The following is a 26844-nucleotide window of genomic DNA, read 5'->3' on the forward strand; positions in this document are numbered from 1 at the left end:
GAGGGACAGGAGGAAAGAAATGGTCTCCACAAGACCTTGAGCCATCTCTGAGAGTCCCCAGGTAGGACAGTGGATGGGAAGACCCCTTCCAGGATAGGCAGTAACTCAGCTGGCAGTATTTTATATCCTATCTTTTACTGGAGTTTTACTTCAACAGGCCTGGAAAGTAAACAGCAGTGTAAAATGTTGGGTTCCACAGGATATTAGAGTTGGGAGGATTTAAAGATCATCTTAGTCTACTCTTCATTTTTTCATATGTGTGGAAACTGAGGCTTAGCACAGTAATGTGACTCGAACAACACTTCAGGCCTGTAAGAGTCGGAGGCTGGGCTCCTCCCTCCTTGGTGCGCCCTGCAGAGCCCCGCGTTGCTCTGCTCCTCGGCAATGCTGGGGTATCAACCTCAGACCCCAGGATTCTGGTCTCTAAGAGTGCCCGTCACCTGCTTGTGCCCCAGGCGCTACCACCCCACCCAAGGGCTCTGACATCACCACCTCTTGACCAATGAGCAGAGGCCCAGCAATGGGTGAGGATGTGAATGTCAGCTACCTCCCCCACCCCAGCCCTGTGGTTGCAAAGATGCTCTAACAGGAAGCGGGTTTAAGGAGCTGCACGGCTTCCTGCCACCCCAGGGCTGAGTGAGTCTCGCCCCAGGGCGAGAAGGGCGAGTGCCAGTCCCAGCCACGAGACACAGCTTCTTGCCGGGGTCCTAGCAGCTTCCTCTTCCACAGCTACTTCCGTGTGGCCGGGGCCCCAGAGGCAGGAGCTGCTGCCCGTTGCCCAGGCCACCCTCCACCCCCAGTTCTGAGCCCTGCCCCCCTGGGGCCAGGCCTAGCCCAGAGGCTGGCTTGGGAGCCCATGGGGGACTAGTAGGGCAAAGGTCTTGGGGGACCGAGGTGGCTGGGCCAGGGCCCTGGGGCTCCGGCCATGAAGTCCCGGCAGAAAGGAAAGAAGAAGGGCAGCTCCAAGGAGCGGGTGTTTGGGTGTGACTTGCAGGAGCACCTGCACCACTCAGGCCAGGAGGGTAAGGAGGCCAGCCCGGAGCTGCTGCTGGGTGGAGGGGAGGCACAGGGCTTCTCCAGCCTGGTCGACTTGGAGGGCACAGAAACAGTTTTTCCGGGAGCCCATGGAGAAGGGGCAGAGGCACGGGGTCACCCCCAGGAGGCTGATGCGCAGACAGGGCAGGAAATGTGGCTTGGCGAAGGCGGCCGAAGAGCTCTTCCGTGGGACCGCCTGGGGATGAGAATGAGGACGCTTGAGAGGAGAGGATGGAAAGGCTGGGAACCCAGGAGAGGGAGACGGAGTAGAGGTGAGAAGATGACAGCTGGGGACAGGGTCAGGAAATGCGCGACTGAGGAGCATGGACAGTCCTTGGGGCAGAATGAAAGAAGACAGAAGAAGGGCCCCTGGAGAGGGTGAGGGCGGCACATGGGAAGGATGGGGGTTTCCTGGTTGGAGGAGAAGAGGTTACGGGGCTCTGGTCTCTTTGCAGCCTTGCTGGGCCACAGGTGAAGATGTGGGGTAGGGGTGGTCCCCTCCCCCAGTCTCTGTGATCCTCTGGTTCTCCATGCGCAAAGGAGAAGCAGGTTCAAAGTGGAGGGTAAGGCGAGAAGCTGCTGAAATGGGGAACACCAGAAGAATAAGAGGGATGGCCTGAGCCTGGTTTGAAGGTGGGGGTGGAGGGTACAAAGGAAGGTGGGTGTGAGGATGCCCTCAGGCACCCTCCCTGGATTACCTTGGAGGGGCTTGGGAACCAGCAGGGCCAGGACAACACTGGTCCCCGACTATGCTTGGTGTGGAGTAGACGCTCAGAAACATTTCTTGATTTACTTGGAATTGAATGCATACATCCTGACTTGCCCAGCCCGGCTTGTTTTTTGGTACTTTGAGCTCCTCCCAAAGAAGGACACGATTTCCATCGCCACCCCCCCCCCCCCCGCCAACCCCACCCCAATCTGTCATTTCCTCTTTGTCCTCTTCTCTGCTCTGGGCTGTGGTGCCTGCAGTGGAGGCAGGGTGTTGGTGGGTCCCAGCTCATTTCCTGCTCTTAGCCCCGCCCCTGTGTCTCCAGACACCTCCTTCCCCTTTTCTCCTCCCCCAGAGGCCCCCATCCCCACAGGCCTCGATTAAGGGAAAACCCAGGCCCCAAGGAAGGGTGTACAACAGCTGAAGTGGTTTCTCTGTACCTTTATCTTCTCACGGGGCAGAGCCTAGCAGCCAGCGCAGGGCTGACAAGAGGAATCACAATCTTGAGAAAGATGGCTCTTGGCCGAGGGCCACATGCTTTAGCTGGGGCTGATGTTCTTCTAGTTCTCTGCGAACCCTCGGTTCAGCCTCCTCATCCTGGCACTGTCCTTCCCTGTGGACCCCCTGCCAACCTCATGTTGAAACGCTGACCCCACAGCCAACCCAGACCCCACTCCTGTAACCTTCCTGGCCTCAGATGGTGTGGGGCCTGTTCTCTGGAAGGGACAGACAGGTTGCTGGGTTCAGGTCCTAATGAATCCCAGAGAGAGAGACAGAAGCACCTCCTGCCCTTCACCAAAGCCACATCTGAATCCAAGGGTGGAGGAGAATCTTAGGCAGCAGGGCAGCAGCGGCAGCCTTCTCCCCTTCCCCCAGCTCCTCCTAGCAGACAGGTGGAAAGTTGAAGGGTAGAGAGAAGCCATAACTGGCTTCTCTCTTTAAGCTAAGTAAGACCCAGCAAAAGTGAAAGTCCAGGACAGTGGAAAGCTGTGTTTCTGGTTAATTTATCCTGATTACCTTGGGCTCCCAAACCCTTGCTGCTCTGCTCCATTTTAGCAACCTCTCCCAGCTCTTTGGCTCAGGTAGACCTCTTCCTTCCTAAGCCCTGAACTTTAACTCTTTGAGACCTTGTTCAGGTTTCTGACTCTCCAGGTTTCTAAGCTTCAGGACCTCTCCTCTGACCCACCCTTTACTCTAACTCTTGGACTCTACCACCCCAACTCTGTGTCTTATCTCTGACCCCATTTCTCTTATCTCTGTCTCCTTGACTCCTCCATCACTCTGATCCTGTTATCTCATCCTCCATCTCCTTGACCCATTTCCTCTATGGCTTTGACTCCTTAGGCTCTCGGTTGTCTTCTTTCAAGGCCTCCTCTGGAGGTTCAAAAATCAACAGAGAACGATGGGGAAGACCTGACTTGGTTGCAGTTCATGTGAAAAGAGCTTGGGACTTAGGTGACAGCAAACTATTTATGATGTTTACAAGTGATGGCTACAAGAGCTGGGGTAGCAGTAGGGTAGAGCAACAGCTTGAATGAGGAGGGTCTGCCCCGTCTCTGCATTCAATGCTGGGAACCTGAGGTTGGGAGACCCTGGCAAATGGGCCCAGATCCTGAAGCGATGGGTGTCGAACTGTAGGGCCAGGACTAAGATGAGGCAAGAGAGGTGACTAGGGCACAAAATTTAAGGAAGCGCTCACTCTCAGGGCCAGGCAAGTGTCCTAGGTGCCTCTTTCTTAAGGAGGCGTTCACTCTCAAGATCATTCATGTGCACAGCTGGCTCTGGCATGACCCTAAGAGTGAGTGCTTCCTTAAATTTTGCAGCCTTCAAAAAAAAATTGTGCAGCCTTGGTGCTTTCCTTCTCCTACCCAAGTCCCGGTTCTGGGGTGCACGAGGGTAAAGGGTGTGGACACCAGGTCATACAGGGAAGGTTTAAAATAGTGTTTGATGGATTTATTATTTTCTTCAGTCTGTATTTCTAACTTAGTTAATTCCACAATGAGCTTGGGATGGATGACTTCCAAAACACCAAATAAGAAGAATAAATGACTGAAGGAATTAAGTTGTAGGGAAGACAAGAAGGGTGAGCTCAGTGCTCAGAAATGCATTTCAAGTAGTTCCGTATGGTTCCAAGATATAGGCTTCCTGACAGTTAAAATAAAGAGGTAAAGATAATCAGGTATAAAATTCATAAAGCCTACATGAAAAATATAGGCGGCAAAAAAAAAGAAAAATATAGGTGGCTTAGGAGAAGTACATCTTTTTCTGACGCTAACACAAGACAGGGTTTTCTCTGCTGAGTCTCACTTAATTGGACCCAGTGTTTTGTCTTAAGCAACATTCTCTATTAAATCTCCAATTCATTGACTAATTCATTGAGTAATTTAATAAACATCTGTTGAGCACCTGCTCTGTTTCAACACTGTGCTAGATGCTGGGGAGGACGTTACTATTTGTCAGAAGGTATAGACACAAAATATACTAACCATAACAAAGTACAATAAGTACTATAGTACAGATATAAACAAAGGAGTGTGGGAACTATGAAACAGATATCAGCAAAGAGTTCAGAACTGGAAGTGATGTCTGCGGTGTGTTTTGAGGAATGCATAGGGATTCACCGGCAGAGACAGAGAGGAAGGCATTCCAAGCAAAGGAAAACATGAGTGATTGTACCAGGGCTTGTCCAAGGAACAGCAAAGGGCTGGACCATAGGATTTAATGGGGTGGGGGGCGGCGTGGAGAGGGGGCTGGCTGGAACTGGTAAGGCTGGATGGCAGTTGGATCTGGTTTGTGAAGGGTCTTATGCAGTATACCTGTTGAGGAGTTTTTATTTTATTCTGTGTTTGTAAGCTAAGCATTGAAGATTGGGGTGGAGCAGAGTGTATATGTAGCAAAGGATTTCAAGCATGGAAGTGCTTTAGAGACATAACTTTGTGGCCTTGTGGAGATGAGATTCAACGCATGGTTTTTGAGGATTTCCCATGATTGAGACACCATGACAGATAAGTTGAGGGAAAGCAAGATTGGTCACACTTAGATCTTGTCCTTAAGGTACCTACAGTCCAGTAACTGGGGAAGGCTCCAAGGCAGGGGGGGATAACACAGTTTTTTGCATTCTTGGATCTGAATTCTGGCTCTATCAGGTTGATCCTGGGCACTCATCACTGCTTTGATCCTCTGTTTTCATGTCTAATGCACAGCGCTTGGCACATAGGTGCTTGTCTCCTGAATGGACCAGTCTGAAGGTCTGTTACAATTCTGTGTACCTAGGAATGACAGATCTAATATCCATGCACTCACTAACCAGAGGAGGTGCTTCACAGTAATGTCCACCAGCTCTGTTCCATCCTGGTTGGAAGAATTAATGTTCCTTCAACTTCTGTAGAGTGTTAGTAAATGCACTTTCAAGATCAGTTTTTTACCTCTTCCAACTGCATTGCTGTCCCTCTAAAATTTTTGTAGTAGCAACTAGTAATTCCAGAGAGAGAAATTTCAGGTCAACAGAGGCAGAACTTTCTAATGGGAATGGGCAGTCTGGGGAGGCAGTGATCTCACCCTCACTGGGGGAATTTATGCCAAGACTCTAGACCCAATGGGCAGAGAGATTATAACAGGTTGGCAGGCTGGAGCTGGTATCCTGCAAGAATCTTTCTGACAAGTGTTTATTCCATGAGTTTTCCCTTCTATCTCCCCATCCCCCTTCCCTGATGTGTCCATTTCTCAGACGTTCTGGGATCTCTGATCTCCCAGACCTTCTGATTTTTCTCTGCCCCTTCTGTGTCCCCAGTGCCCCAGGTGCTAAGGAGCTGTGCAGAGTTTGTGGAGGAGTATGGAGTGGTGGATGGGATCTACCGCCTCTCAGGGGTCTCTTCCAACATCCAGAAGCTCCGGTGAGTCAGGCAGTGAGGGGAGGGCTCTGTGGCCATTGAGGCCAGGAAGACAGAGGGGTGAGGGGAATTGGGGAGAAGGAAACACAGATGACAGGTACTGTCCAAGGGAGGAGCTCTAGTCTCCTCAGGAAAGGTTAACACCATGCCCCACACTTCCCACAAGCTAGACTGCACAGACGCATGTGTGTGCACACGCACATGTACACATATACACACTCCTCCACTCCCACATGTACCCACCCAGCTTTAAAGACAGATTTAGATATAATTCACAGGCCATAAAATTCACCATTTGCAAATGTATAATTCAATGGTTTTTAGTATATTTACAAGGTTGTGCAACCTCCACCGCTGTCTAATTCCAGAGCATCAACTCCAAAGAAACCCTGTACCCACAGTCACTCCACATTTCCCCTTCTCCCCCAGCCCTGAGTCTACTTTCTGTCTACGGAGTTGCCTATTCTGGACATTTCACATAAATGGGATCATATAATGGTAACTTTCTATGGCTGGCTTTTTTTCACTTAGCATGTTTTCAGGGTTCATACATATTGTCACATGCACCAGTACTTTACCATTCCTTTTTATGGCTGAAAAATATTCCATTGTGTGGTGTTATCACATTTTGTTTACCCATTTATCAATTGATGGCTATTTGGGTTGTTCCTACCTTTTGGCTGTTATGATTAATGCTGCTATAAACATTTTGTGTACGAGTATTTGTGTGGACATATGGTTTCAATTCTCTTGAGTATATACCTAAAAGTGGGATTGCTGGGTCGAGTGGTAACTCTATGTTGAACTTTTAAAGAAACTGTCAAACCATTTCCCACAGCAGTTGCATCATTTTACATTCCTACAAGCAATGTATGAGGGTTCTCCACATCCCTGTCAACATTTGTTACTGTGTATCTTTTTGATTATAGCCACCATAATGCTGTGAAGTCATATTTCATCTATATTTGCATTTTCCTAAGAGCTAATGAAGTCAAATACTTTGTGTGCTTATTAGTCATTTGTATATCTTCTTTGGAGAAATGTCTATTCATAAACTTTGTTCATTAAAAAAATAGGTTATTTGTCTGTTTTGAGTTGTAGGAGTTCATGATGAATTCTGAATATGAGATACTGACTAAATCTATGACTTGCAAATATGTTCTCCCGTTCTGTGGGTTTTCTTCATTTTCTTGATAGTGTCCTTTCTCACACAATAGTTTGTAACTTTGATGTTAAATTTATCTATTTTTTTCCTTGGTTGCTTGTGCTTTTGGTGTCATATCCAAGAAAGTGTTGCCTAGGTCCAAGGTCAGGAAAATTTACACTTACGTTTCCTTCTAAGACTTAGTTGCATCTATCTTTGCATGTAGCCAGAAACACACATTTTAGGCTCACTCCTCCATTTCTACTGACTCCTACATATCCCTATACTGCCGCTCACACCTTCTCTACATCCTGACATGTATCCCTGTTCATGTATAGGTCTACTCATCCACCTCACGTCAACTCTGCATGTTGACAAGAACAGTGCCTTAAGCTTGCTGCCTCACGTATATACACGCCCCAACCTCTTCCTTCCAAGTTTCATACATACTGACCCTCGACCTTGCCTGGAGCCCATCTCTACAGCTCCCCCTCTCCCCACACTGCCCCAGACCCCCACCACTCCTGACTACTCTGCACCTCCCCAGGCAGGAATTTGAGGCCGAACGGAAGCCAGATCTGCGGCGAGATGTTTACCTTCAGGACATTCACTGTGTCTCCTCCTTGTGCAAGGCCTACTTCAGAGAGCTGCCAGACCCCCTGCTCACGTACCGGCTCTATGACAAGTTCGCTGTGAGTTCAGTGGAAGGGGAGTGGGAGAGAAGGCAGAGGGCGGCCGCTCTGATGTGACATCCCAGATGTGCCTAATGCCAGACAGAGTCCTAGGGACCCTGCGTGACAGAGACCACAAGGAAGTGACAAGACCCTTCCCTACAAATCTCCTAGTGCTGCCATCTCTGCCCTGCCCTGTCCCTCCTTTCCCCAAGGCCTGCAAACCACAGGCAGTGCAGGGGGAGACTGTGGGAGAGCAGAAACTGGAAAGCCCTTGGAAATCACCTAGACCAGAGCTTCCCCACACTTAACAGAACGAGAACACTTTCAGGAAGCCAAACGGTTTTCAAGTGTGCCCTTCTGTGAACTGTGATTTGTGTGTTGAACATCTCTTGAATAAAAAAATACATGACAGAACATCCCTGGTGGGCCAGTGGCTAGGACTCCCGCTCCCAATGCAGGGGGCCAGGGTTCAATCCCTGGTCAAGGAACTAGATCCCAGGTGCCACTACTAAGACCCGGCACCGCCAAACACATAAATAACGTTTTAAAGAGAAAGAAAATACATGGCAGAAGCGCTATCTGGAACTGAGTAACATTTTTACTTATACTTTTAAAAGTATTTATTTATTTATTGGTTGCACCTTCTAGCTTATGGGATTTTAGTTCCCCGACCGGTTATTGAAACAGAGCACTCGACTGTGAGAGCTTCCTAACCGCTGAGATGTGAGACCGCCAGGGAACTGCCTTGAGCAACACTTTTAAATTAAGTTGCATTTTATTGAGCATGACATCATTTAGAGATCCTAAACAGCCAGGGCATGCCATTCAGCCCAAATAGACCAGGCTGGGTGGGCACAGGCCTTCCCGGACACCCTGAAATAAACCGCGGCCCCTGGCATGCCCACAGGATGAAACCACAAATGTTTTCCAGTGTCAGAGCACTGCTGATGAGGACACTCAGGCAGAGCAGCAGGGGGCTGCTCAGGGTCACAAAGCCCTAAGTGGCAGAGCCAAGAGTCAGCGGCAGGTCTCTGTGGGACCCAAGTTCTGTCCGCTACTTGTGTGCTTCGAAAGTCCAGGGCTGGGGGATGGCGCGGGGTGCAGCACAGACTGTTTCCGAGAGTTTGGCTCAGAGCTCTGGGGAGGACGCTGGGGCAGCCCCTGTCACTGAGTCCTGCTCCTTGCTCCCAACCAGGAGGCTGTGGCTGTACAACTGGAACCAGAGCGCTTGGTCAAGATCCTAGATGTGCTTCAAGAACTTCCGGTCCCCAACTACAGGTGTGTGGGGCTCCTCCTGACAAAAGTCCGGACTCCCCCCACTGAGCCCAGGCTCTCTCTTTACCTGGGGCCTTGACTTGTCAGTTCTCTTCCTGCTGCCACCCTGCGTGAGCTCTGCCCCCTGACGCCCCCTTTCTGCAGGACCCTGGAGTTCCTCATGAGGCACTTGGTGCACATGGCCTCATTCAGCGCCCAGACCAACATGCACGCGCGCAACCTGGCCATCGTGTGGGCCCCCAACTTGCTGAGGTGGGTGCATGCGTGGGTGTCCTGGCGGAGCCTAGCCCCTGGGGAGCCGCGTGAGGATGGAGTGTGGCTGTGTGGTACTGGAGAGGGGTCTCACCCAGTGAGAACAGGAAGGCTCAGGATTACACGGTGTGGCGTGGCGCTCACCTAGGGGAGCCCTTTCTCTGAGCTTGAGTCAAGTCCCCAAGGCCACACTGAGAAGCATGTGGGGTCTTAGTTCCCTGCCCAGGGATCAAATCTGTGCCCTCTGCAGTGGAAGGTAGAATCCTAACCACAGGAGCACCAGGGAATTTCTGGGCCTTTATGTTTTCTTACACTGTTGTCACTTAGCTCAGGGACTGGACAGGAGATGGGGGCAGTGCAGGGTGTGGGAGCTGGGGGGCTGTGGGGGGTTGGGTGCGGTGGGCCTTGTCAAATGTTTGTTGAGCAAGTATCTTGGAGAAGTGGCCTGCATGTCACTCCCTGTGGTGCACGGTAAACTATAAGAAGTCCTGAGATTTGTTATACACAGGCACCCTGGTGGGCAGAGGAGGTAGAGACTAATATCCTGAGCAGGGTGTCCAAGAAGGCTTCCCGGAGGAAGTGGCCATTTGAGACTTGAATCATGCATGTTGATTAAAAGGGGGAATGGGTTTAATGGTATGCAGAGGAAAGGGTACAAGGTATTTTTAGGGAAATTTGAATGGGGAAATGCAGTGGGGCTGCGGGGCATAACTCCACACCTCCGCAGGTCTAAGGATATAGAAGCCTCAGGCTTCAATGGGACAGCAGCCTTCATGGAGGTGCGTGTGCAGTCCATCGTCGTCGAGTTCATCCTCACGCATGTGGACCAGCTTTTTGGGGGTGCTGCTCTCTCTGGTCAGTGTCTCTCCCACCCCCCACATCACCACTCTCTGCGTAGGGAGTCACGTCAGAGTTAGAGAAGGCCTCCAAGATCATCCAGTTCAGTCACCCTGCTTTGCAGATGACAAGACTGAGTCTCATAAGTTCTTATGGTCATGTGGAGAAGACCCTACAGAAGAATGGTGCAGTTAGGACTTGAGCGGGCCTCTTCTGCTCTCAGTCTAGGGCATAGCTTGACCTCTTAATGCCCAGCCCGGTTCTCGAGGCTAGTGACTGATCATCTCATCCCCAGCCCACTGGGCCTATGTCCTGGGATCTCCTGGCCCTCTTTGTCCCTGAGGACTTCCTCTTGAGCACATAGGATCGATCTCCAGGTATATCCCCTACCTTGGTAGTTAGTGAGTGGAGGATGCAGTGAGGAGGTGGGTACCCGAAGCCCTCTTTCTGTTCCGGACTGGCCAATTCCTCTTTCCTTTCCTAGGTAGTGAAGTGGAAAGTGGATGGCGATCACTCCCAGGGGTCCGGGTGTCAGGCAGCCCTGAGGACGTTATGCCACGGTCCCTGCCCTACAATCTGCCGAGCATCCTGCAGGCTGGTGATGGACCCCCCCAGATGCGGCCCTACCACACCATCATAGAGATCGCAGAGCACAAGTAAGGCCTTCTTCCTGGGCCCTTCTCCCCTGCACTGGCCGTCAGGCACCAACTGCAGTGATTTCTCCATTCCCTCCAGGAGGAAGGGGTCTCTGAAGGTCAGGAAGTGGAAATCTATCTTCAATCTGGGTCGCTCTGGCCATGAGACCAAACGTAAACTTCCACGGGGGGCTGAGGACAGGGGTAAGTCTACGGAGATATAGGGGGAGTTCTGCTGAGGGTGCACTAGGTCCTGGCTCTATGCACATCCCTGTCTTGCAGAGGACAAATCTGATAAGGGGACTCTGCGGCCAGCCAAGAGCATGGACTCGCTGAGTGCTGTGGCTGGGGTTAGTGATGGTGAGTACAGCTGTGCACTCGTGTGTGTGTGTGTGTGGGGAAGGGTAGTGATGGCCAGTGACTCCATCTCCAGGGAGGGAAGGGCGTTCCTAAGTACGTGTTGGTGGGGTGACCTCTGCTCAGCTGTTTGTGAAGGGTTGGCGGTGGTGGCTAAGCGAAGCTGGGCCTGGTGCCTTCCAGGCTATAGACAAACAGAGGGCCCTCCTCGGAGGCTTTCTGAGGTGTGTCCAGGCCCCCTGTGGCTGAGGTATGGCCCACCTTTCTCTCCTCCACAGAACCAGAGGGGTTGGTCGGATCCAGCAGTCCTCGGCCAGGCCCACTGCTGACGGAAAGCTTGGAGAATGATTCCGTGGAAGCGGCAGAGGGTGAGCAGGAGCCGGACCCGGAGGCGCTGGGCGGCACGAGCTCCGAGCCCGGCACACCACGACCTGGGCGGTCAGCAGCCCGTGTTGGGGGTAGCAGCCACGCGGAGCGCCGCGCTGGTGTCCACATCTCAGGGCCCTACGCTGTCAACCTCCCAGCACACATCAGCAATATGCTCAACATATCTCCAAACAACATCGCTAACATCCCCTTGGGGTTTGCCCGTGGTCTTCAACATCCTGCCCTACAGCCCCGGCCAAGCCCTGCCTCTGGCCCTGGTCCTGGCCCCGGCCTTGGCCCTGGCCCCCCAGGTAAGGACCCAAGGATTGCCCAGGACTGGGAGAAGGGACTAGAGCTCTACGCTGCGGCGCTGAAGCTGGGAATCTGCCCTGGACTGTGGGTGGTTATCTTTAGCTGCCTTTCCAAATTCAAGATTGAGGGAATCCAGTAATATTATTAGGTTGTTCATACATGTAGCTTCATGTAGAAGGGTTCTCTGGCAGCCTTAGGTCACTGATACACCTAAGAATGGGGATTTGTGTCAGATATATATGGTAGGGATTACTAAGTACAAAGTAGGAAGATATAATAGTTGGCTACCCAGGTAGCTCGGTGGTAAAGAATCTGCCTGCCAATGCAGGAGAGGCAAGGGACCTGGGTTCGATCCCTGGGTTGGGAAGATCCTCTGGAGAAGGAAAGGGCAACCCACTCCAGTATTCTTGTTGGGAAAATTCCATGGGCAGAGGCGCCTGGAAGGCTACAGTCCATTGGATTGCACAGCGTTGGACATGACTGAGCACAGACACATTAACAGGTGACACGGGTTCAATCCCTGCTCCAGAAAGACGCCACATGCCTCAGGGAAACTAAGCCCGTGCACCACAAAAATAACAACAACATTAAGAATAGCAAACAGTAGTTGAGAGCTTGTGATGTGCTGTGTTAGGGACTTTGAAGGCATTAGCTCATTTCCTTTTGTCAAGAGTCTTGACTCGGGTATGGTTATTGTCCTTACATTACAGCAGTGGAACCTGAGGCTTATGTTAAGCAATTTGGTAGGAGGTGGCACAGCTGGAATCTGATCTGTGCTCTGACTCCAGTTCCTAAGTGTCAATAATGAGAAGGACTGAGGCAGCGCTGGGTGGTGGGTGAGGATAACAACTGCAGAGGAAAGGAGACTGCGATTCTAATTTGGCTGTGCCCCTTGTTTGTGACCTTGGACAAACTCCTCTGAGTCTCAACTTCCTCCCACATATAACGGGGATACATACCCGACATCATAAAGGTGCTTTGTGGAGAAAATAAAACAATGCGTTATAAAACATATAGCACAGGGCTTGGCACCTGGCAGGAGTTGTAAAAGGTGGCTATAAGCCAACAGTTAGGGATATTGGTCTGCGAGGATCAGCCACATGAAGCATCTCTGCTGGGAATGTTGGGCCCATACTATAAGCAGTGCTAGGAAGACTGACCTTGGAAAGGGTCAGAACTGGTCTTGACCTTAGGATCCCTGGGACTCTCTCTCTCCCAACAGATGAGAAGTTGGAGGCAAGTCCCGCCCCAGGTCCCTCGGCTGACTCGGGCCCAGTGGACGTGGCCCCTGCCCTGGAGGACTGCTTGTCCCAGGAGGTGCAGGATTCCTTCTCCTTCCTAGAGGACTCAAGCAGCTCAGAACCTGAGTGGGTGGGGGTGGAGGACGGGGAGGTGGCCAAGGCAGGACCGGCAGGAGCAGCCTTCTCCCCTGGGGAGGAAGACCCTGGGCTGGGCTACCTGGAGGAGCTCCTGGGAGTTGGGCCTCAGGTAAGGAGGCACTGTGCTGGGTTTGGGGGTGTTAAGGAGCCCAGAGGGTGGACAGGGCCACGTAGTCCTAAGCCATGATGCTGTATTTACAGGTGGAGGAGTTCTCTGTGGAGCCACCCCTGGATGACCTGTCCCTGGATGAGGCACAGTTTGTCCTGGCTCCCAGCTGCTGTTCCCTGGACTCTCCTGGCCCCAGGCCTGAAACAGAGGAGGAAAGCGGGGAGGAAGTCTTCCTGAGTGCCTATGATGACCTAAGTCCCCTTCTGGAGCCCAAACACCCAACCTGGGAGGGGCCAGGCAGTGAAAAGGAAAAGGCAGCAGGGTCTGGAAGACAGGAGGCTTCAGGACAGGCTGAGGGAGAGCAAGCCTTGAGTGAAGATGGAGAGAACAAGGAGGGTGGGCCTGGAAGCAGACGGGACGCCAGGGAGGAGGCTGAGGGGAGCCCAGAGAGTGACGTGGAGGGCAGAGTGGCCAGTGAGGAAGGAGCAGAGGCTGAGGGAAGCCAGCAGCTGATTGACAGTTTGAAAGAAGGATGTGGGGAGGAGACACAGGCCAAGGCAGAGGAGTCCAAAGGTCAGCAGGAGGATGAGAGAACGGAGGAAGCTAAGCGTGTGGAAGCAACTGGAGGAGAGCTGGTTAAAAACAAGGGGAAGGAAAGAAAGACTGAGAGAGAGGGAGGTGCTGAGGAAGCAGATGAAGCCCAGCTAGCAGCTGGAAGGGACTCAGAGCATGAGGTCCAGGAAAACCAAATTGCTGAAGAGAGCTGGGAAGTTGTACACAAAGAGGCTGACGGAGGCAGAGAAAATGAGGTCAAAGGACAAAGGGGAGATGAGGGTCAAGAGGCAAGAGAAGACCAAGGAGATGGAGAAGATAGCAGGATCCCAGCAGCAGCAGCAGCTGAAGGAGGAGCAGGGGAGATCAGCAAGGAACGGGAGTGTGGACACGGAGAAGCTGAGGGAGACCAGAGAGCTGGAGGGGAACGTGTAGAAGAGGGTTCCCTCCCCGAAGGGTCACAGGTAGAGTCCCTGGAGGTTGACAGTGCCAAAGGAGGCAGCTCCCAGTCCTCTGAGACAGAGCAGGCAGCCCCACAGCCGCCTCGGCCGGAGGAGACGGACCCTGAGGGGCAGCCCAATCCCCCTGGCTCGGCTGGCGGTGTGGGCATGCGCCTGGCTTCCACCCTCGTTCAGGTCCAGCAGGTCCGCTCTGTGCCTGTGGTACCGCCCAAGCCACAGTTTGCCAAGGTGCCCAGTGCGATGTGTGGCAAGATCCATGTGGCACCAGCACACCCATGCCCAAAGCCTGGCCGGCTCGATGGGGACAGGGCCTGGAGCTCCCGAGCCTCCCGCTCCTCTTGGAGGAATGGGGGCAGTCTTTCCTTTGATGCTGCCGTGGCCCTGGCTCGGGACCGCCAGAGGACTGAAGCTCAGGCAGTTCGGCGGACCCAGACCTGTACTGGTGCTGGGGACTACAGCCTCATCCCCAAAACCTCCCCCCATAGCATGATCCCTGCCTACGCTCCCCGGCCCCTTAGCTGCCTGGAGATCCCAGCTGAGGGCACAGACGGGTCTGGACCCCGGAGTCGGTTTAGCCTGCCTCCCAGAGAACCCCAACCTCCTGATCCCCTTATGTCCCCCCAGCGCCGATCATATGCATTCGAAACACAGGCTAACTCTGGGAAAGGTGAGGGACTATAATTAGGACCGGAGCACTGGGAATAAGGGACAGCAGTTGTCTCCCGGGTCTAGGACGATTTCATCTGCAGCCTGAACAGCTGTAGTGCCCAGCTCTATAGGTTTTGGCCCTGCAGCTTCTCGTTTTGACTTGGGAAGCACTGTCTTGGTGTTTACCTGAGCTTGTCTCAGACACAAACACTTATCCCTTAGGAGATTGCTGAGAAAGTCACCAAGATCCTGTCCCCAGAGAGAGGGGTCACTGGCCAAAGGGAACAAAGAGTAGGTGGAAAACGTAACTGTTTCTCAAAGTGAAGAATGAAGAGGGAACTCCAGCCAAGGTCGTCTTCCTCTGAGGCAATGAACTCTTCACGGAAGTCCAGAGTAGAGGCGGGGTCAGGACCAGGTTGGAGCCTATTACACACACTTTTAGAGGTTATCTATCCTTGTTCTACTCTTGGTTCCTTGGATACCTCCTGCTCCTATTAGCTCCAGATTAGGAGAAAAATGTCCAGGAAACTCTTTGAATACACAGTATTTGTTGGCAGGGCTAGTTCCATTCCCAGCTCCCCAACCTTCTGCCTCCCTGGATCTCTAGGAACTGAGGTCTTGTGTAGATCTCTCTGGCCTCTTCTTTCTCCTTTGGAATAACTTCCTATTTTAGGGAAGAGGGATCGCGTCACTCAGGCTCTGGGATTATTTCTCTGGACAAGATGGGTCCACAGGTCCCAAGGGGCAATATCTCAGAATAAATGCTGTATTTTTACACATAAATAGTGTGGTTTCTTTTTACACTTACTAAAGTGTTGAATGATAGATACCATATCTTCCAAGGTGGTGCTAGTAGTAAATAACCCACCTGCCAATGCAGGATATGTAAGAGATGGGGGGTTACATCCCTGGGTTGGAAGATCCCCTGCATGAGGAAATGGCAAACCACTCCAGGATTTCTGTCTGGCGAACCCAACAGACTAAGGAGCCTGGCAGGCTACAGTGCACAGGGTCACAAAGTCAGACACGACCGGAGTGACTTAGCACGCATAGTTATATCTTCACGTTTGGTCAAACGTTGCATTCTTCTGTTTTTATTGTCTGGGTGTTCTTCCTCAATTGTCGTGGTGGAGACCTATAGCTAGAAACTAGAGCTGGGTTCACAGTGGTCAGGAAATGAGGAAGGGAAACTTATATTTACATAATGCTCTTTATATGCCAGTAGAGCTAGGTATTCTACGTGCACAGAATCTATGCTCTTAATTTTTGGTCACCGAATAATTTTTAAAGTTTGGTACTGGTATCTCCATTAAAAAAAAAAAAAAGTTTTATTTGGCTGCACTGGGTCTTAATTGCAGCACGTGGGATTTTCCATCTTAGTTGCAGCATGTGGGCTTTTGTTGTTGCTGCTGCTGCCTGCGAACGCATCCTTGTGGCATGTGACCAAGGATGGAACCTAGCATCCCCTGCATTGGGAGCACAAAGTCTTAGTCACTTGACTAAGTGACTTGACTAGAGACCAGGGAAGTCTCTAGTATCTCATTTTACAGGTGAGGAAACAAAAGTTAATTAGGTCAAAATGTTTGCCAAAGGTCTCAGAACTAACAAGTGGCAGAGGTAGGTCTGAGACCCAAATTTGTCTGGTTCAGGGTCTGAACTCTTCCCTTACACCACACTACTTCAAATCCATTAAGGGTAGGTCCTGACTGAAAAGAAAAGGAATTAAAATACCTTTCACAGAAACTGAGACTCACAAAAACTAGACGCCTTCGGGGTCTTCCAGTGACTACAAAGGCTAATGCTGCTGTTCAGTTGCTAAATCCTGTCAACTCTTTGCGACTCCACGGACTGTAGCCCGCCAGGCTCCTCTGTTCATGGAATTTCCCAAGCAAGAACACTGGAGTGGGTTGCCATTTCCTCCTCCAGGGGATCTTCTCAACCATGGGATGGAACTTACGTCTCCTCCACCAGCAGGAGGATTCATTAACCACTGAGCCGCCAGGGAAGCCCGGCTAACACTAATACACATGAGCACATCCATATTTATGTATGCCCAGATGTCCTAATCTCCAATAGGAAACTTCAAATGGGTGGCCTGATCCAAGATGCCCTCCCAAATAGCTCTTTTTAAAGACGGCGCCTCTGCCTCCATCTGACGTCCCTCATTTGATATAAGCTCACTTCTCCTGGAACTAAAATGGCCCTGGCCGGCAGAAAAATGGTAGCACCAAGTTGATCGTCCTTCTTACGTTCTTGCCTAAAGCCACTTGGACTTCAGTGTCCTTCTCCCAGGACCCCAAAAGGTTGTTTCGTCCCAGCACCAGCACCACCCCACGCAAGCCCGCATCCAAACCCTCAGCAACATGGAGGGAACGGAAGTCGGGCGGCTCGGAGGCAGAGAAGGCTGGGTGGGTCGAGAGACACTTCCGCCCCTCACCAACATGGCGGCGGGCCGGGAGTGCGCATGATCAGCTGTCCCTGGAGATACCCGAGTCCGGAGGGGAGAACACGGTCGGGGGAGATCGGCGGCTGCGGCGGCGTTGGCCGGTGAGTGCAGGACATAGCGGGAGTCTGGAGACTGGGTGAGCCGGCGAGGCACAGCAGCGTTGATTTTCTCCCCGTTTTCTAGGTTCAGGAACTCCTGGGGCGGAAGTCTTTGTTTTGAGGGAGGGGGCATTGCCCGGCTCTTTATCTCCTACCCCCTTTGTGGGCCGAACTCACTCCCCGCCCCCGGGCGCGCACGTCCCCGCCCTCCTGCGCTGCCAGCCGCGGGCCGCTGGGCCGGAGACCGCAGGGCTAGCTGAGCCCCCGGCGTCCTTCCCTACCCCCGAGGAGCAGCGCGGGCTGGGGGTGAGCCCGGCCGGGCTAGCCGGGTCGCCGCGCGGGCCCCTGGGCTCGCGCCTGGCCGTAGCTCAGCTGCTGAGCGCCTGCTGGTTGGTGGGCCCGCAGGGAGACGCCGCATTCTCAGGCGAGGTCTAGGTGCCTGACTTCTTTGCGGACTTGATTTTTCCCTTTGTGTCCAGACTTAGCTAAGCTCTTGCAGGGCCCTCCTTCTCGGACTGTGCACGCACGCCACAACATCCTAGCCCCCTTTCCGTGTCGCATACCCCTAAAGCTCAGGAAATGCTTCCGGATGTCCAACTAAGATTTGAATAAGTAGCCTGACCCCGTTGCCGATTGTCCTCAGAAGCTGCTCCTGGCTGACAGCTGTGGGCCTTAGAGACGCCTCCTGTACCCTGCCCTCGGTTTGATTGCTTCCTTTTGCTGTCAGTGCTGCAAGCTTCAGAGGGGCATTTCCTCCGCAGGTTTGAGGATAGAACGGTAGGTGGTCTTGAAACACCAGTCCTACTTCCCCCTTAGGGACTGGGATCTTCTTGCAGCGCTACTTCCTCTGGACGGTTTCACTTTCAGTTCCGTTTTTGGGGGTTAACACTTTGGATACAAGCTTTCCATGACTCATCCGCTGAAGATGAAGGTTTGGGGGACCTTATGGGTAGAGAATTTACAAAAACCTCACCCCTTTCCTGTCGAGATTATTTTATTGCTTTACACTGTATAGCTGTTTCCTCCTGGAGGCGCCTTCCTTTGTTTTTCCTGCCCACCTCCCGCCGCACTCCAGCCGTCTCCCCCCACCCCTTGCCCGTCTACCCCGCCCCGCCCCGCCCCAGTCAGGGTCTTAAGGCAGGCACCTTGTGGATGGATTCCTCCCCCATTGTCTCCTCTTTCCGAACCCTGGAGTTTTCTCCCTTCTCACTGGGTTCAGTTGATTTGGAGTTGTCATGGCAACATTTTAGCAACTGTGTTGTTCTACAGGAAGGCTTGGTGAATAAAATAGTAGAGGCTTGAAGATGATACACTAGGGCTTTAAGGTCTTTTTAATGAATGACATATATCTGGACTTCCCCAAACAACAGCCGGATCAGTAGAATGGGGCCCAAGGGCCAAGTCTGGCCTTTAGGGTTCTGGAGGTTTTCTTTTCATAGATCTGAGGACAGGTATTTGTTGGTGTTCAGTATGTGTGCCTGAGGAACTGGAATAAGCATCAGGATCTATGGTCCTGTATTTTTTGATAGCTGTGGTCTAAACATGGCCCCTCCTTATCCCGATATCATGGCAGATCATAATAGCTTTAATAATCATCCATCCAGAAATATGTTTCAGTCTTTCAGTATAATTATCCCCTCTCCATCAGGAGATGGAGTGAGAATTGGAGAGGTGAGGAACATTATTTGTAGAATTGCTTTTTCAGTCACTGTAGGCAGCCTTCAGCATTAGAATGGAGAAAGCTGGTTGTCCCTTGCAGAAGATTGGTTATGTTCCTGGATGTGTCTTCATGGAGCCTAGGTTCTAGAAATCGGAGAGCTTTCAGTTTCCTAGACTCACTAGATTCCCTGATTTCTACCAGGACTTAGCACTCAGGCCTGTGAGGCAGGAGATACGAAGATTTCCAAAGAAGGACCAGTTCCTCGGATGTACCCCCTCACAGAGAGATGAAGGGGTGAGTGAAGAAGAGGTAGGGCCTGGAATGGGAGATGGGAACCCTGGGAGAATGCAAAATGGCTAGGAGCACTGGCTCTGGAGTCAGGCAGACCTCAATTTAGGTCCCAGCTATATCACCTAGCTATGTAATCTGTTTATAAAATGCAAGTAGTTCTACCTACTCATAATTGCTGTTCTTAGTACTAAATAAGATATTGCCTGTTAAATGCTTGACTCAGTGCTAGGTATATACCAGCTCTGGTTATTCTAACCTCCCCTAGCATCTGTTGGGAATGCCAATGAGTTTGGGAGCCATATGTTACTGGGCCAGTGACTTTTTCCCCTTATTCTTCCTCTTGTCCCTTCACAAACAGGCAGCAGAAAACAGCAGAAACTGAAGAGGGGACAGTGCAGATTCAGGAAGGTGAGTGGGAGAAACAGAACTGAGCTGAGACCAGCAGCCCATTGTGGTCTCACCCCACACCCCATGGGCCTATCACCTATGTACCCTTCTCTTTTTAAATGACATGCAAGTGCAACAGAGGGAGAAAAGCCGGAACTCACAAACTTTTTCCTTTTAATTCAGGCGCAGTGGCAACTGGGGAGGACCCCACCAGTGTGGCTATAGCTAGCATCCAGTCAGCTGCCACTTTCCCTGACCCCAACGTCAAGTACGTCTTCCGAACTGAAAATGGGGGCCAGGTAAGGGAGGGGGCCAGGTGGCTGCAGGTGTTACCTGGGGTTGGCATTGAGGGAGGTGATTGAACCTGTCATGGGGAGACCTGGTTTGGAGGATGAGGTGAAGATGTGGACTAATTGGAGGGTGGGAGTTGGGGGGGGGGTGGAATATGAGGTTTACAGTAGAGATTGGTATGGGGTGGGGGCTATGCTGAAACCACTGTATGGGAAAAGGAGGGGAAATGGTTAAATACACATCTCTGAAGGATTCTTTTGGGGGGCCCTATCCAAGAGAAGCTTTATGAGGAGCTCTGGAGTCCCTAGCACTTACTCTCTTGTTTTCTCTTCCCTTCCTCCCTTTCCTGAATCTAGGTGATGTACAGGGTGATCCAGGTGTCTGAAGGGCAGCTGGATGGCCAGACTGAGGGGACTGGTGCCATCAGTGGCTACCCTGCCACTCAATCCATGACCCAGGTACACGGGGATGGGCTGCAGAGGGGACTTGAGCTCTGAGTAGTAAGATGAAGAAGGGAACTAGTAGGATGGGCGTGGCTAGGGATAGTGAGACATCTGGGGCTGCCCTGACCCAAAGCACTAGACTCTTCTTCTCTGGATGTTTCTCCCTGTCTGCTCACAAGAGATAGAGCTGCAGAGTAGTTCATGGGAAGTATCTGACTGTCACTTGTCTCTGTTCTCTTGCTCCCCTTGCCAGGCCGTGATCCAGGGTGCGTTCACGAGTGATGATGCAGTTGACACAGAGGGGACAGCTGCTGAGACGCACTATACTTACTTCCCCAGCACTGCAGTGGGAGATGGGGCAGGGGGTACCACATCGGGGAGTACAGCAGCTGTTGTTACTACCCAGGGCTCAGAGGCACTACTGGGGCAGGCGACCCCTCCTGGCACTGGTGAGATATTATGTGAGGATGCTGGCTGGAGGGGCTAGGATAGGCTGCGGGACGTGGCTGGTGGGCAGTGGGCCTTTACTCATGATCCCTTGATGATCACTAAGACCTGGGCAGGCAGTGAGTCTGGGGCTGCCCTTCCAGCAGGAGGCAGTATGTCTTTTTTTAGAGGAGGATCCCAGGGCCTTGGCCTTAGAGCTTGGTGAAGGTCCTAGTTCCATGTCCTGACAGAACCTCCCCTGCATCCTCACAGGTCAGTTCTTTGTGATGATGTCACCACAAGAAGTGCTGCAAGGAGGAAGCCAGCGCTCTATTGCCCCCAGGACCCACCCTTATTCCCCGTGAGTAACCCTTGTTTCTTCTCAGTTACCAGGAATAGTCTTGATTCTTTCCAAAGATTTGGTGTGGTTCCTCACCCCAAACTCCAATCTCAGTTTTTGACCTTGCCTCACTCTGGCCCCCCTGGACTCTATTGTTAGGAAGTCAGAAGCTCCCCGGACAACTCGGGATGAGAAACGCAGGGCTCAGCATAATGAAGGTAGGCATGATCTGCATGTGAAGCTTGGAGCTGTCTGGTGGAATTGGGGACCTCTATGATGTTGAAGGGAGAGGTTAGGTAATATTACCCTGGGGCCTTTGGTGAGTTCTCCCCGAGTCACCGTGTCCTCTGCTTGCCCCACAGTGGAGCGCCGCCGCCGTGACAAGATTAACAACTGGATTGTACAGCTGTCCAAGATCATCCCAGACTGCTCCATGGAGAGCACCAAGTCTGGCCAGGTCATGGAAAGACCCTGGTAGTGGCCAGGATGCCTGAATTCTGTCTCCTGGCATTGCTTCCAGAAATGGTAGAGAGTGGGCACACATGGCAGTAGTTTTTTCCTATCTGTCTCTGAGGTTCCTGAATCCCTGGGAGATGTTATTCCACCATCCTTTAAGGGAAAACAAGGTCCAGAGTGTGAACATGCTTTTGGAAAGCAAGCCAGGTATTTTTATATCCTAGTCCTTATTTTGTTGGCTTTTTTTTAACAGAGTAAAGGTGGAATTCTATCCAAAGCCTGTGATTATATCCAGGAACTTCGGCAGAGTAACCACCGGTTGTCTGAAGAACTGCAGGGGCTTGACCAACTACAGCTGGACAACGATGTGCTTCGACAGCAGGTCAGGACCTCCCCCCCCGCCCCCCGCCCCCGCTCAGTACAGCTGTCCTCGACCTCCCTCCCTAGCCACCAGCCCAGCTTGGGACTCCCTATTTTGTCTTCCATAGGGGGAGCTTTATCTATACCTCATCACTGGTGGGTGTCTGAATAAGTTCAGAGACTTGGGTGTGCTAACTTTTCTACCTGTTTCCCTTACTGCTCTTTCCCATGTCCAGGTAGAAGAACTTAAGAACAAGAATCTGCTGCTGCGAGCTCAGCTGCGGCACCACGGAGTGGAGGTTGTCATCAAGACTGACAGCAACTAACTCTGGGGGCGCAGGGGCTCCAAGCTCTACAGCCCCTTTCCGAGAACTTCAGATAGCCCAGGAGCCACAGGCTAATCACCCCACGCCCCTTTCCTTCACTGCCCACATTTGGCATGGGACTGGAGGGAGTTCAGAAGGCGTCTCTTTGAATTAAGGCCCTGTGATCTAGCAGCCTGCAGTGGTGTGAAACACACACCGTGGGTGTGCACGGACAGTCTCGCCCAATCAACCCTCCCACGCAGCCCCCGGGCCCCTGTGCTCCTCCTGCACAATGCATGTGCTGTCTCCATGCTGGACGCTGGACACTAAACTGGGGGGCTTGCCCCCTGCTTGCTTAAGGTGCCAGCAGACGGTCTGCTGACAAGCAGTGTCCTGGCTTGCCTCAGGACTGGCGCTTCCACTGGTTCTTCCTTTCCCTGGAGCTCAGATGTGCTCCTCAGGACTCTGGGGAACAGGCTTTAGCAGGAAGTGGGGATCGGAGGCTTAGCAGTGGCTGCTGCCCCAGGAAGAGGAGATTGGCCAGCAAGCAGCTAAGGCCTGTGCAGGTCTCTGGCACCACGGAGAACAAGAGGCAGGGCCCACTGGGGGCCTTACCCCATTGTGGGGACGGTTTTTTTTTTTTTTTCCTTTTTTTTTTAAAGATAAAATGTTCAGAGCCATAACTGTCTCTGGGTCTTCCTCCCTTTGTGGGCTCCAGGCTGGGAGGGAGGGAACACACTGCTTTGACTAGTAAGGGTTGGGTCAAGGTTGGGTGGGGTATCTGAGCTCCTATGGTTACGACAACGAGTCCTACTACTTGGGCCGGGCCAATGTGTCGTTGGCCGTCCACGCCCGCAATCGCGAGGATTTCTCTTGCGAGTGTTAGGAGCACCGGGAACAGGTGCGGCGGGGGCTGTGCGGGAGGCGGTGCCTTTGCTTCCGGTTCCGGTGGGTCTCGGCTCAGCTGCAGCTTCGGGAGGGCGGGGGAGATGCTGCCCGCTCCCAGGGGGCGGGCCGGGGCCAGGTTCCTGAAACTCCCATTTGCGGTGCGCACCATGGCTGGAGGTACCTGCAGGGGAGACCTGGGATCAGGTCTAGACCAACTTGTGGCCTTAGGAGCTCTCGGAACGCCCCCGGTGGAGGTGCACGCGGAGGGAGGCGCGAAGGGGAGTGGCGGAGGGGTCCTCACGCATCCCCCGCCAGGTTGGGGCGCGGCCAGGTGAGGGGGGCCCCGCGGCAGGCGAGCGGGCGGCAGTCCTGCTTCCCTCAAGGCTCGCGTGCCCCTCTCCTCAGAGCCTACGGTCTCGCTCCCTGAACTCCGTTCGCTCCTGGCCTCGGGCCGGGCTCGGCTCTTTGACGTGAGATCCCGGGAGGAGGCGGCGGCTGGAACCATCCCTGGGGCTGTCAACATCCCGGGTACGGGATTGAGGGGGGTAAGCCCTGGTGGTGGATTGGAGACAGTTTAGGAGGGTCTTAGCCAATAGGACCTCATTTAGGATGATGTGGGAAGGCACAGGTTACAGGGGTCCGGTATTCCTGTGGCTCCCGGCCCCCAAACTTCGCTTAAGAAGGGCTGATGGGAGGCGGATCCTGGCAGCGGAACTGGCCCTTCCAGTTTGAGGGGGTAACAGGCAATGAGGAAGGGGCAGGCCGGATTCACACGCTTGACCTCCCCAAAGCTGGATGCCTGAGTTTGCCCGCGCCTCCTCACAAACTAGGGAAGTGGCTTCCATTCAGAGGTGGTTTGGCTGACCTCCTGGGCAGGTAGGACATATCCTGTCCTTGAAGTGGGTGGGGGTGGAGGGGGGAGGAGTTGTCACCATGTGTTGTTTTGGGGCCCCTTGGAGATGTGTTCGACCACAGGACCGGTCCTTCCAGACCCAACCACTGAACCTGAGATTGCCCAACTGCCGGCTTTCCATTGTATCCTCTCTACTCCTCCTCCCAGTTTCAGAGTTGGAAAGCGCCCTGCAGATGGAGCCAGCTGCTTTCAAGGGTTTGTACTCCGCTGAGAAGCCAAAGCTGGAAGAGAATCTCATTTTCTTCTGTCAGATGGGCAAGCGGGGCTTGCAGGCCACGCAGTTGGCCCAGAGCCTTGGATACAAAGGGTATGGGCTTGGTAAGAGGGCGGGGGCGGTGGTGCCTGGGGACTGCCTCCTGGGCTCTGTCCTTCCCTCACCCCTATTTTTTTTCACAGGGCTCGGAACTATGAAGGGGCCTATAGAGAATGGCTCCAGAAAGAAGGTTAGGTAGAATGTGGCTTACTGAATGCTCCCTCCCCGCTGCCAGTGGCCGCCTTAACTAAGAGTGATGAAGGGGCTCTTGTTGGGTTGAGCAACTTCTTACAGTGCTGTGCATGAAAAGCAGCAAATAAAGAGCATTTAATCAAAGTATTGGAAGCACTTAATTTGTCAGGTGTACTGAAAACAGTTCTAATCATAACCTAGACTTCAATTCCGCCCTAGGTCCTTCTTCCAGCATTCATCTGTCCCCCAACCAAAACCAAAACCAAAACACCCAGAAGTTTGCTGAAAGACAATAATCCAGAATCACCTGGTAGCTTAAAAAACAAAACAAAACTTAGGCCTCATCTCTGATTTGGTGGGAGCTGATTTCACAAGGCCCTCAAGTAATTCTGATATGCAGTAAGGAGCCAGAACTAGACCAGAGGTCAGTAAACTATGGCCCCACTTGGTCTTGCCACCATGACCATTTGTTTACACATTGTCCGTGACTATTACTGTGCCAAAATGGGGGAATAGTTGCAACAGAAACTATATGTTCTTTGAAGTATCTAGTCCTTTATAGAAAGTGTGTGTACCGTTGCTCTAGGTCTTCAGGTCCCCAGCCCCAACCTCATTTCCCTCAGACTTTGTCACTGGGTTAAGGAAATGAAATGGTTCTCCCAGGCAGTTGGGTGAAGGAATGGATGCCACCCCTAATCCCAAGCATAGGTCACAGGTATGAGGAGCTCCCCCTGTGCCACCAGAAAGAGGTCTGAGTTTTTACCAGCACAGTTCCTTGATCCCACAGTAGATTTAACAGAATTTAATTGGTTTAAAAGAAACACAGAAAGAAACAGCACATACTCACGGAGGCAAAATGCAACACTATACAGTAGGTATGTAATTTCCCTCTGTCGTGGTTCATGGTTTAATGCATATCCTTCCAGACCTATTAAATATTTCAATGTCAGAGTTTTTGTTTTTTTTTTAAATTAATTTATTTGGCTGTACTGAATCTTCATTGAGGCATGCAGGATCTTTAGTTGAAGCATGCAAACTCTTAATTGGTACATGTGGGATCTAGTTCCCTAACCAAGGATCAAACTCAGACCCGCTGCTTTGGGAGCCAGGGGTCTTAGCCACTGAATCACCAGGGAAGTCCCTGAGTTCTGACTTGTTAAATCTGATTATAAAAAACTTCACTCCTTAATTTGTAAAAGAGAAGGTTGAGTCAAAGATGGACCCAGTTTTCTGATTTTTCAAGTTTCTGAAGAAATTCCTTGGAGGCATTTCCTATATTCCTTGCCTTTCTCTCACCTTTTCCTCTCCCGCTTCTGCCTTTGGGACTGTACCCAGCCCTTATACATCTTTTACTTCACAGTCTACACTGCACACTGCATAAAATCTTCCATTCATCTGAGCTCTCCACCTCCTTTCACAAACCCATTTCATTCTTTCCCTGGACTAGTCACAATACTGAGTTTAGCTGGACATTGTTGCGTTTGGAGATAAACTTGAAATATGTGAAAGAGTCTAGTCTAGGGTCTGGCAAATAATAGATGTCAGTTACTCTTTCCTCAAATACCAAAATTTCTTTGGTTCTCAGACTGGTTGGGAAATTTTTCCTGGACTTTAATTTCCCTCTTTAAAAAAATTTTTTATTTATTTTTGTCTGTGCTGGGTCTTCATTGCTTTCCAGGGGCTTTCTTTAGTTGCGGTGAGCAGGGGCTACTCTTTTTTGTGATGTTTGGGCTTTTCTTGCTGGTGGCTTCTCTTGTTGCAGAGCTCTAGCGTGCTCGAGTTTCGGTAGCTGCATCATGTGGGCTCAGGTGCCCTTTGGCATGTGGGATCTTCCCAGCATGCGTGTGTGCTAAGTCACCTCAGTCATGTCCTACGCTTTGTGGCCCCATGGGCTGTAGCCCACCAGGCTCTTCTGTCCATGGGGATTCTCCAGGCAAGGATACTGGAATGGGTTGCTGTGCCCTCTTTAAGGGGATCTTCCCAACCCAGGGATAGACCCTGCGTCTCTTATATCTCCTGCATTGGCAGGTGGGTTCTTTACCACTGGTGTCACCTGGGAAGCCTGGGATCTTCCCGGGCCAGGGGTCAAACCCGTGTCCCCTGCATTGGCAGGCAGATTCTCAACCACTAGACTACCAGGGAAGTCCCAGATTTCCCTTGTTGAGTCTCAGCTGTTCTAGTCTTCTTTTATCTCTCCTCAAATTTTATAATTTGATTATAGCATTTCTTTTTTAGTGAAGCATAATTTACCTACAATAAAATGCCTTTTTTTTTTTTGGCATGGCATGTGGGATTTTAGCTTCCCAACTAGGGATCCAAACTGTGCTCTCTGCAGTGGAAGCATGGAGTCCCAACCACTGGATTGCCCCGGGATTCCCTAAAATGCAGTGTTCTTAAGTGTTCACTTCATTGAGTTTTGACAGTTGTACACTTACTTGAAGCAAGCATCCTAACCAAGAT

General features: G+C 51.8%; 3 protein-coding genes across 12 annotated transcripts; all 3 read left to right on the plus strand.

The window, feature by feature from the left end:
- The first annotated feature begins 602 nt into the window (after positions 1-602).
- Positions 603-15418, plus strand: ARHGAP30 (Rho GTPase activating protein 30). Of its 3 annotated transcripts, none has more exons than XM_043876934.1 (12): positions 603-1022; positions 5535-5637; positions 7326-7470; positions 8648-8730; positions 8872-8979; positions 9707-9834; positions 10301-10472; positions 10552-10655; positions 10734-10811; positions 11087-11485; positions 12709-12974; positions 13067-15418. In XM_043876934.1, the coding sequence occupies exons 1-12, from the start codon at positions 926-928 to the stop codon at positions 14666-14668; spliced, it is 3285 nt and encodes a 1094-aa protein (XP_043732869.1). In that variant the 5' UTR covers positions 603-925; the 3' UTR covers positions 14669-15418. The 3 variants fall into 3 exon arrangements, with proteins under 3 accessions (XP_043732869.1, XP_043732872.1, XP_043732871.1); XM_043876937.1 differs by having other exon boundaries at positions 12709-12803; XM_043876936.1 differs by having other exon boundaries at positions 10555-10655.
- A 1641-nt stretch (positions 15419-17059) lies between these two features.
- Positions 17060-22818, plus strand: USF1 (upstream transcription factor 1). Of its 6 annotated transcripts, none has more exons than XM_043876940.1 (12): positions 17063-17182; positions 17823-17956; positions 19041-19148; positions 19489-19538; positions 19701-19816; positions 20165-20266; positions 20505-20700; positions 20951-21038; positions 21177-21235; positions 21380-21474; positions 21727-21855; positions 22070-22818. In XM_043876940.1, exons 6-12 carry the CDS (start codon positions 20168-20170, stop codon positions 22157-22159), a joined length of 756 nt encoding a protein of 251 aa, XP_043732875.1. In that variant the 5' UTR covers positions 17063-17182; positions 17823-17956; positions 19041-19148; positions 19489-19538; positions 19701-19816; positions 20165-20167; the 3' UTR covers positions 22160-22818. The 6 variants fall into 6 exon arrangements, with proteins under 6 accessions (XP_043732876.1, XP_043732878.1, XP_043732875.1 ...); XM_043876942.1 differs by having other exon boundaries at positions 19701-19785; XM_043876939.1 differs by having other exon boundaries at positions 19041-19133.
- A 135-nt stretch (positions 22819-22953) lies between these two features.
- On the plus strand, positions 22954-24528 carry TSTD1 (thiosulfate sulfurtransferase like domain containing 1). Of its 3 annotated transcripts, none has more exons than XM_043876947.1 (4): positions 22954-23086; positions 23432-23554; positions 24087-24246; positions 24336-24528. In XM_043876947.1, the coding sequence occupies exons 1-4, from the start codon at positions 22969-22971 to the stop codon at positions 24385-24387; spliced, it is 453 nt and encodes a 150-aa protein (XP_043732882.1). In that variant the 5' UTR covers positions 22954-22968; the 3' UTR covers positions 24388-24528. The 3 variants fall into 3 exon arrangements, with proteins under 3 accessions (XP_043732882.1, XP_043732879.1, XP_043732881.1); XM_043876944.1 differs by having other exon boundaries at positions 23048-23203; XM_043876946.1 differs by lacking the exons at positions 22954-23086; positions 23432-23554 and adding an exon at positions 23591-23902 and having other exon boundaries at positions 23986-24246.
- Positions 24529-26844: the final 2316 nt, after the last annotated feature.

The sequence above is a fragment of the Cervus elaphus genome, chromosome 20 (genome assembly GCF_910594005.1).
Source record: "Cervus elaphus chromosome 20, mCerEla1.1, whole genome shotgun sequence".
NCBI classification, from domain to species: Eukaryota; Metazoa; Chordata; class Mammalia; order Artiodactyla; family Cervidae; genus Cervus; species Cervus elaphus.